The sequence below is a fragment of the Cricetulus griseus genome, chromosome 2 (assembly GCF_003668045.3).
Source record: "Cricetulus griseus strain 17A/GY chromosome 2, alternate assembly CriGri-PICRH-1.0, whole genome shotgun sequence".
Lineage (NCBI taxonomy): Eukaryota > Metazoa > Chordata > Mammalia > Rodentia > Cricetidae > Cricetulus > Cricetulus griseus.
In genome coordinates this window covers 177,233,455-177,249,025 of record NC_048595.1, presented here as the reverse complement: position 1 = coordinate 177,249,025, position 15,571 = coordinate 177,233,455, and the positions used below count along the sequence as shown (strand labels likewise).

The 15,571-nt window shown below is 42.0% G+C and overlaps 1 protein-coding gene across 1 annotated transcript in view; it reads right to left on the bottom strand.

Moving 5' to 3' along the window:
- The window catches only part of Ablim3 (actin binding LIM protein family member 3), a 104,910-nt gene that overhangs the window by 56,580 nt on the left and 32,759 nt on the right, over nt 1-15,571 (bottom strand). Inside the window, exons 3-4 of the mRNA XM_035438720.1 lie at nt 1,822-2,005; nt 159-271 (exon numbers count right to left, since the gene is read on the bottom strand). Of these exons, the coding sequence (XP_035294611.1) occupies nt 159-271; nt 1,822-2,005 (297 nt within the window). The remainder of the gene's footprint in view (nt 1-158; nt 272-1,821; nt 2,006-15,571) is intronic.

The following is a 15,571-nucleotide window of genomic DNA, read 5'->3' as shown; positions in this document are numbered from 1 at the left end:
CCCTTCCCCTAATTGTGCTGTGGAGCTTGTGTCTGGGCTGTATGCCAACTGGGTCATGCCTCAGGATCCACTCAGGGTAGGAACCTTCTCTGCTTCCCTCCAGGACACTTGGGAGGACAGTGCTCACAGACAGAAAGGTGCCTGTGGGGAGGACTCACGGCTTGGTCCATGGATCTTGATTGGCTTGCTGCTGGTCATGGACTGGGAGCACGTCTGGCATACACATTCTTTACCACTGAAGGTCACCTTATCTCCAATAGGGAAAGGCTTCCTGCAAGGAAATGAGGAAGAGAGTCAGTTTCTCCTGTTCTGAAGATCCTGTGGCTAATGGTGACTGACAGTGTGTGCTTGGTATTATCTAAGACAGCAGCTCACTTTCTAGAGCACCCAAGAGGGCAAGTGCCATTCAGAATAACAGACTCACTAACAGGATCCAGGGGGCCAGAACTGGATGATTTGTTGGGCTATTTATATCACGTGACAGTGGCGAGTCATAGTGTGGCTGTGAGCTCATGCTCAGGGATGTAACAGGGAGAGGCAGCCCACTCCTTACAGCATTTGTTCTATCCCTGGGTATCGAGAGACCATTGAGGCCCCAAACTCGCCAATTTCTCCTTTTCACTATCTAGGCAGTTCTTAAAACCCTCTTCCCCATGAGAAGATTATCAGTTCCTACACAACATTCCCACCTCCTCTCTGTGCTTGTTCCGTTTCTCCAGTCAAGCGGTCTCAAGCTCATACATCTGCCCACCCAACAAAATGATAAATGACACACAGATCTCCAACATCACCAACAATGTTGACTAGTGGCTTTCACTCATGTGGTGTGGGGCACCTGTCATGGGTACTCCGAGCTTAGCCCTTAGCAAGTGGCCCCTCTGTCTTCCTATCAGCAATGTGGGACACTAGAGGTAGTTCTAGGGTGGAAATCTGGGTAACTATATTCTCACTGTCCTGATTTGTTGTTATTTTTTTTACATAGCCATTAGTCAGAAATTCTAAGTGGTTACCCTATTTGGCAACTAAACAGTGGTTATTTTATAAGGGAAAATAATTAATCAATACTTTCTTTTCCCAAACAAAAATACACATGTACTCAAATCGTATTTTGCTTATGACTTAATCAGAGATGGCCATTAAATTTTAACACATTTGTGGGCAGGGCTGAGGTTTCCTTCATTTTGTTTCCATCTCCTTAATGTGTTGCTGGCATGCAGCGGAGCCTTGGTGCACATTGCTAAATTAATACGTGACTGAGCTGTCTGGCAGGGAAGTGAGCAGAGAGGAGGTGTCCTGAGAGTGGTTGGATGACAGTCACAGTGGGAAGAGCAGGCACACTGCGGGCCAGTCACTGGAACCCTATCAGTCATCTTCATGAAACCAATGAGGCTGCAGTGGATTTGACCTCCATTACTGAGGCTTACCCAGATGAGTTATTCTATCAGCAAGAGATAACACTGGGATGATGGAGGAAGGCTATCAACGGACATCCTTATGCTACTTGAGGATGAGAGTGTGGAATCTTGGACCAGAAAGATACTTGGAAGCCTTTTGAGGGAAAATAGATCATGGGGTTGGGACCCTTATCCTGATGTCATCATAGGACAAACTAGTGCTTTACATCAGATTGCATGTGACAAGACAGGATTGAGATGCCAGATGTTTTGAAAACCACTGCTCTACCAGAACAGTCCATCCTCAAGTTTCCAGAAACCCAGGGCCTAGTATAAGGTCTATATGCTCCTGAGCTGCCATGGAAAGGCCATGTCATCCTCATCCCTGGGCCCTACACAGAGGGCCCTGGTCTCTTGGGACACTCACCTGCACAAGCTGCACACGAAGCACTTAGGGTGGTAGGTGCGGCCCAGAGCGGAAATGACTTCACCCGTGATGAAGTCCCGGCAGCTATCACAGCGGGTGCCATAGAGCTGCTGGTAGTCCTGGGTGCAGATGTACTCTTGGTTCTTGAAGAAGAAGCCTGACTGGGCTAGGCCACAACCGCACACTTGGAGAAACAAGGGAAGAAATGGTGCAGGTTGAGTCCAGGGAGAACTTGCAAGCAGAAGATTCTCACTAGGGGAAAGGCTGGTATCTGACTTTGTCATTAGGAGTCATGGGGTGGTGGCATGTCAGAGCTCACAGACCTTTGCGTCACCTGCATTAGAATCATATGAAGCTCTCCAGAGGTAGATGCCTAAGCCTGGCCTGGACTCCCAGAGGCCAGGGCTCGGTTTGCACACTGCTCAGTTGATCCTGATGTATATTCCTTGGGGATCATGGACATTGTACAGTCCTTTCAATACACTGAATTTCAAGGTCCCGGGACTCATGGCATGCCACACAACTGGTGCTCTCATGAATTTGAGAAAAAAAAAATCACTCATTGAAAAAATGCCTGGCTTGCTATGTGCTTGACTCTCCACCAGGTCAAGAGCAGTGTGGAGTCTGTAGGCTCCAAATCCTTAACAGGAGATAATTTGGCTTGGCAATGGGATGGGAAATGTGAGGTGTCTGGTTGGTTCTTGCTGCAGCCAATCAGCAGGGTTGGTTTGTTTCCAGACATGGATGCAAAATACACAACTACAAAGAGATAACTGTGTCTACAGAGAGAAGGTGTCATGCATTATGGGTGATGGGGCCATGAGGTAGGTATAGATGGTGGGTAAAAGAAAGAAACCCTGTCAGTGTGGAGGGAGGGACTATGTGAGGATCCTTGGCCCCGGTGGCATCCAAGTGAATGACATTGACAACATGGAATGCAACAGAGCACAGCTGCAGGAAGCTGCCAGCCATGGTTGTGTGGGGTGGGACAGCAGAGTCTGAGGGAGTGAAGGGAAACCACACAGGAAAAGATGGTTTCAGCCCACTAGGAGGAAGGCAGCAGTCCAGTGTAAGAAGTCCAGGTTTTGCATGTGGGGGAGATTTACTGAGCTGTTGGTTGGTGCTGGGGTGAGGTGAGATATCCCAGAGGCTGCAAAAACAATGCAGGCTCTCGCCATTCCTCTTGGCTTGATGGCGACACCCTATTGCTGAAACAAAACACACTTTGGTCACAGGACTCAGACAAATCAAGCTGATATTGATTGGGAAGCTTTCTCCAGCCTGGAATTGTGTAGACATAAAAAGCAGTTAGGTGAGAGAAAAACATATGAATCTGTAGGTACTCGAACAACCGAATTTACGGGGGAACAAGCCCCACCAAAGCAGTATGGTGTGTGGAAATAAGATTGTCCAAGAGGAAGTTAATTTATGAAATGAATGTGATAAGCTATGGAAAGAGGCTGTTTCTTCCATGGAAGTGGAAGAGTCCTGGAGACAGTGAAACCACAGTAAGCAGATGAGTGTACCAGCTCAGCTAAAACCAGAATGGGTCAGTCAGGATTCGAAGGAAGGTGCCTGGAAAGCCCCTCAGGTCCTGTGTCTAGCTCCCCCTCCATCTGAACCTATCTGGAGACTTTCTGGTAGTTTGGCTTTCCACACGGGCTGTCTTTGGGTGGAAAGGGCTGAATGATAGATAATACAACTAGCCTAAAGAGTCGTGCCTCTCTATACAGTACCAACAAGTAATCTGGTCTTTGACATGTGCTCCCTGAGAACTTTGGTAGATACAAGGCAGCTCTCTCAAGCCCAGACAGTGGTAGGGAAACCAACAGAATAGTTTCCAAGCCTGTCAATATGTGGAGCCAGCTTGTATGGGTGACATCACCTCAGTAAATACTATTTCATTACTGAGAGTTCTGCAAAAGAAGCCAGACTGGAAACAAGAGAGCTTTCCAGATGTGGGCAAACATATCTTGCAAGTGTTTGCTCACTTCTGTAGGCTGGCAGCTGGCTTAAGAGGCAGTGGGGGATGGACTGACCTGGGAATTAGATCATGAGGCTCTAGTCTCATCCCTGCCACTAAGTCTCTGGTTGACCGTGAATTTGGTCCTCTCCTTCTGGGAGCCTCAGTTTACTTCTGTGCAAACTGAAGAGGCTGACATTTTAGAACTGACCTCCTGTGGGCCTACACGAAGAACTTGGGGCTTGCCATGTCATTTTGGATTCAGTATGAAGTATTTCTGAGGTAGGGGAAGGCTGGGTGGATGGTGAAGACAGTGGTGACAGGAGGCCAGGAAGGGTTCAGCTTTCAAACACCATGAAAATTCATCCTCTCAAACAATGCCTGGCCTTGGGAGCAGGCAGAGACAGAGCACAGGCTGTTCTGGGCATGCAGGTGGTAGATCAATTGCTTCATGGAATTAGTTGGGTCATGGCCTACTACCTCATTGGAAACAGCTCCTGTTTTTTCCCTTCATTTTTTTCTCTTTTGTTTTCTTTGCCAACTCCACCTCCAGAGTCATCTCTCCCAGTGGAGAAAACCAGAAGGCCATGAGAAAACTCGGAACAATCAGTTCCTTCATTTCCTCCAAGGAGCTTGAGGAGGAAGTTTCTGGTAGGAAGGATGTAAAAGTTGATAAGAATCTTCGGGACTCCTGGAAATACAGTAGGGAGCTGGGATGGAAGGCAAGGAGCAAACGTAGTAGTGAGGCAGATATGGATGAGGGCAGGCAGAGTCTCACACACGGCACATGCTACATGAGGAGCTGGTGAGAATGAGTACACCTGGGTAGCCATTACACACACACACACACACACACACACACACACACCATACATACACACACACACACACACACACACACACCATATATACACATACACACACCCCATACACACACACACACACACACACACACACACACACACACACACACACACACCATATATGTAAAAGTCAAATGATTTAAAAACAACCATTTGGGGCTGGGGAGATGACTCTGGGTAAAGCCGCTGCTACCCAGGCATGAGTACCTGAGTTTGGATACTCAGAACCTGTGTAAAGCTGGCCCAGTGTAGCACATTTGTAAACCCAGCACTCTTACAGCAACATGAGAAGTATAGACAGCCAGCCTGGAGTACGTAGCAATGAACAAGAGATCCCCATCTTGAACAAGGTAGAAAGTGAAGTTGTCCTCTGACCTCTACTTGTGGAAACTCTCTCCCTCTCAGATAAAAAAAAAAAATTAAAGCAGATTATATGGGTGGACAGTAAGAAAGATAATTACACAAACTTGGAATTGCTTGTTGAAAATGCAGATGAATGTCACCTGTGAACACACTACCCGGAAGTAGATCTCACACACAGCCACAGCATATGCCAAAGCGAGATGCACTATTTTGCAGGTTGCTGGCCTTTTGTCTGTGGTCCTTGTCTACATCCCAGGTGTTGCATAGTTTTAAAGATCCCTGGCTTCTCTGTAGCTCCTTTGTAAGGTGAAGGGGCTAGCTTGTTACTATGGAGATATCAGGTGTGTGCGTCTAGGATTGTACCAGAGAAATCAAGATGTTTAAGACTAGGTCTTATAAAATTTCAAGATTATAGTTAGAAGGGACTAGAGGATACTGTAATTCAATATTTAAAGCGTTTTAATTGTGAAATATATAACACACAGAAAAATACATCTGTACAGTTTAAAGAATAATTAAAATATGTGTCCATGTGTCTGTAACCAAGTTTCTGAACTAGGACATTCTCAGCACCCGAGGAACCTGTCTGTGGCTCCCTGACAGTGCCCCCTTTCCACACGGTCCCTGATTGGATATTTATTATCCTTATGCTTTTCTTTGTAGGTTTACCATTTATGATCTATCCACACACAATAGATCATTTAGAATACCCTGTATCTGAACTTGACATTGCTGGACCCTTCTGTGTGTGCCCTTCTGTGTTTGCACAGTCTCTGGGGGCTGTGTGTTTAAGTCATGCTGGGTGGATGCAGCTGCAGAGGCTGCCCCACTGCAGAGAGCCAGCCCGGGCAAGTGCTGCACTTACGAAAAACTGCTATGAGCATCGTTATCTAACTTCTAGGTTTTGTTCTTTTTCTTAATTGATGTTCCCACCAGCAGATCCCATAGATCCTTATTACCCCCAAAACTTGGGGAGACCTGATTTGTCAACATGACACCTGTGGGCCGATATCAGAGTGTGACTTTAAATTTCATTTTTCCTGATGATGAGTGAATTCGAGAATATTTTCATATGTTTATGGGCCATTTGTATTTCCTGCATGGTGAAAGGCTAAACTCTTTTACTCATTGAAGCTTTTAGTGGTGTTTTTATCTCTTAGAAACGAATCATTTTCACTTGTCACTGTTAACATCTGTGGTTCCAGTCTTTTCACTTTATGTTTTCCGATGAAGTACCATCCTCAGTTGTCTTGTGTGGGGGAGTGAGAAAGGGTTTATTTAGCTTACAGTTCCAGGTTACAGCCCGTCATTGCGGAGAAGTCAAGTCAGGTGCTCAAGCAGCACCACGTACATACTCACATTCACAGTCAAGGGCAGAGAGAGTAAACACACCTGCCTTTCCCAGCTTGCTTGTGCTTACTCCCCGGGGCTGAGTATACAGTGAGTGGTCTCCACTCTTATACAGCCCAGGGTCCACCCAAGAAATGGTGTCTCCCACATTCAGGGTGGGTCTGCCTACCCCAATTAACAATCAAGACAACACCCATAGACATATCCACAGGCCAACCTGATCTAGACAATCCGTCACCGTGACCCCCTTCTAAGGTGCTTCTGTATTGTGACAAATTAACAGTTAACCTTACCCAGAACAACATGTGGTGTCTGTAAGATGCTCAGCCGTGAGCTTTTTATCATTGAGACCCTGGTGCACACCTCAGTTTTTATGTTGTTAATTTACCATTGTTTTCTTTGTGGCTTGAATACTCTGTACCACATTTAAGAAATGCTTCTCTACTCTCAAATCCTAAAAGGATGCCTTGATGTTGTTTTCTAGAAGTTTAGCTGTATTGCTTTTCATATGGCTGCGGTCCACCCATCTGGAATCAACATTAGTGAGGGATATACAGTAGGGATTCAATTTCCCCCACATGGATAGTTAATCATGTCTGTGGTGTTTATGAAGCTGCTTAATTGTTCTCCACTGATCAGCAACAGACCTGTTTCCTTATGTGCTTTGTTCTGGTTCTATATTCAGTTCTGTTGACCTATCTACCAGTCTTTATTCCAAGACCCTGTGTGTCAATAACTTACACACTAACAATAAGCGGTGATAGCGGCTTTGCTGTTGTTCTTTAGGGACATGGACAATCACAGACCTTTTGCCAGTAATTCAATTTTAACAGACTCCTAATTTCCATGGGAAACTTTATGGAATGTACCAGAATTGCTTTGGACCTAAGGTTTATCCACTATAGCACTGCCATTTTAAATTTATTTTTAGATGCATTTATTTGATTTTGTAGTATGACTATATGTTTGCCTGTGTACCATGTGTATGCCTGGTGCCCTCAGAGGTGAGAAGAGGGCATCGGATCCCCTGGAACTGGAGTTACAGATGGTTGAATAGGTTCTAGGAACCAAATTCTGGCCTGTGAGAGCAGCAGGTGCTCTTAACCACTGAGCAATCTTTCCAGCGGTACTCTAAAGTTCCCTAGAGTTTGGGTTTTGCTGACTGTTCCTTGTGGGGCTGATTAACCTGCTCCCCTTCTTACACTTCTGTGGCTTGATAGTTAAGTCTAGGAGTGCCAATAAATGTTTGGTTCATTGTACTTTTATGGTTTAGGGTGGGAGTGTTCATAGAATTGGCTATTGACTACCACTGTCTTGACATATCACTTCATTGGAGATTTGCAAACTTAAGATAGTCTATTGATGCAGTTCTTTACTACTGTCCCCCCCTTTTTTTTTGCAAAAAGAGTTTTAACTGAAGATCCAGAGGTTCAATATCTTGGGGAGCTACAGGACCACTCAGCTTTTAACATTTTTTAAACTGACTTTTAGTAAGTTTCACTTTGATAGGATTAAGTCTTTACCCAAGTTTTAAAATATATTATTCTGAACTGTTGATAGCATGCCATGTTTTCACTATAGCAGCACTTGTTGTATCTTCTGATTTTAACTTTCACTTTGTCCATTTTCATACTTCTTTCTACTTAAATGATTTTTTCAATTACTTTGTCTATTTAGCTTATATTTGAAAAGAACTCACTTTGGCTTTGTTGATCTGTTGTTTTCAATGGTGTGTACCATTTCCTTTCTGTTGTTTTCCTCATACTCACTTTGCTTTTCAAACTTTTAGAATGGGGTATTTGGTTCACTAATGTTCAAATTTCTTTTCTGTTGTGATTACTTAAGACTATATGCTTTTTTCTGAGTACTACTTAATATAAGTAGTTTATACATCATATCTTTAGCTCTCATCATTGCTAAGCATTTTCTATTTTCCATTAAGGTTTTGCTAATCATTGTATCTTACATCTCTTTTTTTTTCCCATCTTGGGGTCCCTTTCCTTCTGCCTACAGAACACACTCCAAAATTTCATTTAATGAAGGTGTGCTGAAGCAAAATTCAGCTTTTGTCTAAAAATGTTCTTTGAGCAGTCTTAATGATGTACAATTCCATGTTATAAAATTCAACTATTTAAAACATACAACTCAGCCATATTTAGTATACTTTAGTATATTTAGTATCTTCATCACATATGAAATACACTCTAAACCCATTAAAATCAGTACCTATATTCTTTCAACCTCTTCCAACTAGTAATCTTGCTTATTCTGAGTATTTCATATATGTAGATTGAAATACATATTTGTGCTGAGTTTCCCACATGTTTCAAAGGTCCATTTACATCGGAGAATGTATTTCATGCTTTTTATTGGTGAATAATATTCCTTTGTATAGACAGAATTTATTTTATTTATCAGTTCATCAGATGATGGATGCTTGATATTTCCCCCTTTTCAATTACTATGAGTAGTACTGCTGTGAACATCATGTATGATTATTTGTGTGAAATATCTTCACTTCTTTTTTTTTGTATTTGTGTATGTGTATTCATTTGTGTATGTGGGAGATGTAGGTACCTGTGTGTATGGCACAGGATTGGAGGTCAAAGGACAACCTTGACTGTTGGTCCTTAGTTGCCTTCTAACTTTTATTTAGCTTGCAGCTTTCCCACAAGGCCAGCTGGTTCATGAGCTCCTAGGAATCCACCTGTCCCCACTTCCTATTTCACCATCACTTGGGTTAGCTGCATTTTACATGGGTTTGGGGGATCCAGTCTTCACTCTTGCCAATCATCTCCACAGACTGTTTTCATTTTATTTTCTTAAAATGAAAACCACCTAGGCGTGGAATTTTGGATTCTAGGTTTAATCTTCTGAGAAACTGGAGACAGTCTCTAAAATAGCATCATTGTTTATATTCCCACCAACAATACACAAGGGTCACAATGTCTCTACATCCTCCTCAATATTTGTATTGGGCTTTTCTGATTTTAGCCATCCTTTGTATGAGAACTTGTGTGTGTGTTGTATTTTGATTTGTTGTCTTTGAATTCTAATGATATTGAGCATTGTTATGTGTTTATGGGATATTTATGTAACTTCTTTGGAGAAATGTCATTTCCTTTGCCCATTTTGATACTGGGTTATCATTATCATTACATTGTAAAAATTCCTTACATAACTTAGACACAGTGTTTGATTAGATATCTGATGAGTAAATATTTTCTTCCATTTGGGCTGTTATCTGCTCACATTCTTTAGGGTGTATTTAAGCCAGGCATGGTGGCATACACCTTTACTCCCAGTTCTTGGGAGGCAGAGGCAGATGGATCTCTGTGAGTTCAAGGTCAGCTTTGTCTAGATAGTGAGTTATAGGCTAGCCAGGACTTCAAAATTGAGACCATTTCTCAAATAGGAAAAAAATCAAGGGTGTATTTTGAAGCATAAAATTAAGCTTTGATGATGTTTAATTTGTCTATTTTTCCTTTGCGAAGTCTCCTTTTAGTATTATCTGAGAATCTGGTGCCCTGCTCAAGGTCACAATGATTTATTAATCTATTTTCTCTTTAAAATATTACAGTTTAGCCAATATGTTTCTCTTTGAACCATTTTGAGTTAATTTTTATATATTTGTAAGAAACAGTTTATTTTCTGTCTTTCTCTTTTGTCCCTCAATATTCAGTTTTCCAGGATCCATTTATAGAAAAATTCGTTTTTCTCTATTGAATTATCTTGGCACCCTTGTTGAAAATAAATTGGCCATAAATATAAAGGTTTATTTCTGGGCACTTGATTCTATTCTTTTGATTGGCACGTCAGTCCCTGTGCTAGCATCACATGGCACGTTTATTAGCTTTATTAGTGGCAAGTTTTAATTGTGAGAAATGTTGGGTCTTCAATATTCTTTTTCATTGTTTGCACTTTGTAAGTTGTTATGAATTTTATGGACTGATTTATGCTGTCTCAGAATGCATATGCTGAAAGCTTTACTCTCCACTCTAATGGTATTTGGGGATGTAGTTGTCATAAGATAATTAGGGTTAGGTTTAGATGAGGTCTTGAGAGTAGAGCCCTGTAAGGAATGGCATTAATTCCCTTGTAAGGAAATCTCTCTCTCTCTCCCCCCCCTCCCCTCCCACCTTCTCTTTACTATGTAGAGACCCTGTTACTATAGTGGATATCTCTACAAGCCAGGAGGAGCCCTCATTAGAACAGAATACATCCTGATTTTGTACTATTAATTTTTCAGAAATGCCAAAAAATGTTCTATTTTTAAGCCACCCAGTTTATGGTATTGTTATGACAACTAGACATTATGTTATGTTGACCCAGCTGAATTCAAGCTATCTCAGCAGCACTGCAGTCTAATTCATGAAGATGGGATGACATTAGTATTTTCTAGTTGTCATATTTTTTATGTTTTGTTATATTGATTTGTATATTTTGCTATTTGTAAGTAGAATTTTTTAAAAACTGTATTTATTGTGTGTTGTGTGTGGGTGTGCACAATATAGCATATGTGTGGAGGTCAGAGAACAACTGTGGGAATCAGCTCTCTCTTTCTACCATGAGGGTTCTAGGGATCGAACTCAGACTGGCAGGTTTGTTGGCAAGTGCTTTTACCCACTGAGCCATTTCACCAGCCCCTGGAATTGTTTCCTCAGTTTTGTTTCATTTTTAGCAGTGCTGGGAGTTGAACTCGGAACCTGTGTATATCAGGCAAGTGCTCTACCACTGAGCTATTACATCTCTAGCCCTCTCAAATTTATTTTCAATTGTTCATTGCCAGTGCACAAACATGCAAATAGTTTGGAATATTGATCTCTTGTTCTGAAACATTTTAATAACTAATAAGTTCTCCTAGTTTTTTATGCATTACATAGGTTTGGCTATACATGAGATCGTGTTATCTGCACTGGCAACTTTTCATTGTTTCTTCTCAACTTGTATACTTTTTAAATTTAATTTTATTGTCTAACCCAGCATATCATTGAACCTTAGTGATGAGATCAGACTTTACCATCTTCCCTTTATCTTATAGGAAAAAATTCAGTTTTTCCTCAGTAAGTATGTTGTTATATGTGGGGTTGCGTTTGTTCTAGATGAATTGTTTCTATGAATACATAATTCGACAAGTAGGATTTCTCCCACCCCCAATACATGAAAGAACATCCTTCTATTTTCCGGCTTGTTTGTTGATATTAAAGCATCAACTGTCATCCTATTTACCATTCATATGCAGATGACCTGTCTTTTATTTCTGGTTACTTTTAAGATTACCTCCTTATCTTTGATGACCTGAGGTTTCACTCTGATGTATATAGGCTGCTTCTTTTATATTTTCCTGCGAAGTTTTATAATACAGTTATAGATAATATACATTCTAATATGTACTCTCCATTGTTTCTGTCACCCCTCTCCTCCATGATTTGAATTTTTGTCTCTGAGTTACTAATTTTTCTCTTAAAGCCGAGCTTCTTCCAAAAGGATTATTATTTGCTTTTACTATTTGTCAAGTGTAAAACTATGTTTTGAATCTCTGACTCTGGAAAGCACCTGAACTGATCTGAAATGAGGCTGCAGTCAATATGGAAGCGCCTTGGCATTCCCTGCTCTCCTACATACTGAGTTATCAATACCATCTTTGAACAGCATCAGTTACTGACAAAACACTTCAAAGTGAACTCCTACCCAGACTGGGAGGTTTGCAAGGTCCTGGCCATCAGACTCAACCTGGAGGAGCAAGTTGAGACTTAGTTGTAATGATGTGAGCACAAACAGAGGCAGAAGGGCACCACTGAGCACACACCCTACTCACACCTTGTCCAGCCTTGCTCTATTAGCCAATCCTTGAGCCCTCGTCCTACCCTACCAAACTCAGCCTCTGGCTCTACCTTTTACTGCCAGTGCTTGCAACAAGGATGGAGAGCCATAGACCATTCCATCACCCAAGAAGGCCTTCTTGCTGGCCAGTGAGCACAGTTGCTTTTACTGGGACTGGAGCACGGGTCCAGATGGAAGTCTTCCTGTGACAACCATATCCCTGGATCCTCAAAGTTCTGCAAGTGTTAAGAGGCTCAGCATCTGGGTATCAAGATGGAATTGGTATGCCACACAATGAACCAATCTCCAAGGTTCCTGGGTCTCCAGGTAAGGCATCCTGCAGAGCCGCATCTGATTCCCTCATCTGCAGTGCCTGGCTGTAGCTTTCTTTGTTCTTTTCTGAGAGGGCTCACATTCCCAAGGCTTGGCCCCAGACTTAGCGTAGCTGCGGATGACCTCCAACTCCTAGTCCTTCTGCCTCCACCCTCCTGTTTTGGATTTTTGTTTCATTTTGTAGTTTTTTGTTTCTGACCTGGTATCTGAAGCTTCCACTTCTCAGGTGCTAGGCTGCACAACAACTGTTGGTGAGATGTTTCATTGTTTTGATTTTTTTCTATTATTAGATTTACTTTTATTTAACACTTGTTTTATTTTTGGTCAAACCCCTCTCCTGTGAAGTTTCATACACCACCTTGCCCTAGAGTTATTTTTTTGGTGTATGTCTATGTGTTTATTAACACTTTTCAACTTGCTTTGTAGGGATCTGTTAGATTTTCATTTCCATGAAAATGGCATATTGAAAATAAAATTATTCATAGAAACTAAAAATATACTTTGACTCATAAAATATATACACAATATGAGTATCCTCCATGAATCATGTAAAGGATAGATTCTCAAAAGTTGCATAGATGTTTCATTTCCTTATATCCAGTAGGCTAACTTCCTTGCTATTCTCTTTGCTTTGAGAGCCATTTTTCCCATCATGCACTGTGAGGTGGCCCTCTGCAGGGTTTCTGCTGTATGCTTTCCCAGCTTTGGTGGCTCTAGCATGGTCTGGTTTTCTCCATGATCCACTTAAGCTTGATGTCTCCAAGGCTTTGCACAAACCATCAGGATGAAATTTGGCACTGGCTGTTCCACTACTAACTCCCCTGACTGTTTCTGACCTCTGCCAGTTCCTTCCTTTTATCTCAGCACAGTGTAGTGTGTTGAAAGAGTTGCAAGAAGCATGTGTAGACATTTCAGAATTTTAAATGAGGTGTCTATTGAAGGCAACAAATCTCCTTACTTGTTAGTGAAGGAAACCCAAATCCTGTCATTTGTTTTACCTCTAAGCAGCTGACCTAGAAATATTCAGAAAAAAATAATGGTCTATTTTCCTCCTTAAAATCTCCATCAAAGGAGACTCTATAGCCTCCTTGTGGGGACTGTGCACGTGGCTAAATGATTCCCTTCTCTGCATTCACACCCTTGAGATCTGAGGCTTCAGATTTCCCCACAAGAGGCTAAGGCTTGAGTCTGAGTTGGCTATTGGCTTGCTTTGTCAGTAGTAGGACATGAGCAAGCATGGCCCAAGCTGGGGTGTGAAAGATCTTGATTACTGAAGTGTATCGTCTTGTGCGTGGAGATCTGACATCATCACATGAAGGATGCCAGGCCAGCCTGCTAGAAGTGGGAAGCCATGTGCCGGCACTGGTCCATAGATACATTTTGTTTGAGAAAAAGGTTAACGGTTAACACTCTCTTCAGAAAATTAATTTCAGAGATACATGACACATCCCTCCTTTATGACATCTTTGTTGTCTTTATTTTCTGTCCTGCCCCAATTTCTGAGATGTAAAAATGGTCATTCACCAAAATAATTGTATAGCTCAAATGTACTAAAGGGTTTGCCAATTTTCAATATAAATATAAAATTTAAACCACACAAATTAAAACTATTCTATATATGCTTCTATAAACAAATTGGAGAATATGAAATACATATTGCTCAATTACAATTGGATCCAATTACAATTGGATCATAAAGAAAGGAATTTAGGCTTCTTCTCCATGGCAAGGGAAGTCAAACTCAGATACATGAGACTGAGGTAATTATTGATAAGAAGAGATCTGGAAGTTTCCATTGACCATAAATTCAATATAAGCTAATGGTCAGAATTGAGTCCTTAAGAAATCAAGACAGTATGAGTTCCATTGACAGAAACATAAGTGCTTGCTGTGTTTGTTCGACCTTGAGAATTGTAATGTATTCTGGGGATCATGATTTAAGAATAATATTGACAACCTAGAATGGATCAAAGAGGAAGCCTCAAGATAATGGCACAAGTAGGAGTCATTTTAGATGAGTCTCAGTTTGAGGACCTGTGATACAATTTGTCATGGGAAGACCAGGCTAGGAGTATCTAAAGCGTAGTCACAGGGAATGGCAAACAAAAAGGACATATCAAACTTTCAGAACACAGACCTAGGATCACCAGGGCCAAGTCACAAGTTCTAGATCAAATTCACAAGCAGTCCACCATGGCCATGGCTGCTTTATGAATTTGCTAGCCTGGGGACAGAGATGGGAGGTGCATGAGGAGAGGTGTGTGTCAGCACCGTAGAGTGGAGTATGGCTTGTGGGTGACAGGACTTTCTTTTAGATGAGCCCCTCATCCTTCCTTCTATAGGTATCCTTTCTGTTTGGGAACTATGAGCTAGCCTTGGCGTAGGATGTAGGACACTGTGAGTCAGCTCTATGTGGGTAAGCTGTAGCAACAGAACATCTGTTTCCAAATGGCAAACCTTAGGAAAGTCACGGCAACTCTTTTCTTTCATTAGACTTCTCTGTTGAGGACCGCCCATACTGTCGGAGAATAGCTGCACACCTCAAACCCAGACTGGGTTTATCCATGATAGCTTAAACCATCATTCGCTCTCCAATTGACTGACAGTCCGGAGCAGCAGTCTTTTCAGATGTTAGCCTTGGGGGGCTGGAGAGATGGCTCAGCGGTTAAGAGCACTGGTTGCTCTTTCAGAGGCCCTGGGTTCAATGCCCAGCACCCACATGACAGCTTACATCTGTCTGTAACTATAGTTCCAGGGCATCTGATTCCCCCATACAACACTTGTAGGCAAAAAACAAATGTATATAAAATAAAAATAAATAAATAAATGATTAAAAAAAAGAAGTTAGCCTTAAGGCTTGCCCTCTTCTCCTGGCCAGCCCCTGCTTCTCTGAGGTGGCCAGGACCCCGTCTTTACCCCTCACATTCACATCCAGCTCTAATCTCACTCATCTCCACATCACTTAAGAGCGAGTTCTCAGAAGAAAGTGCTGGCCTTTACAGCTATCTCAACAGCTTGTTCTTCCTGTCCCTACGCATGTGCTGGCAGGGAACAG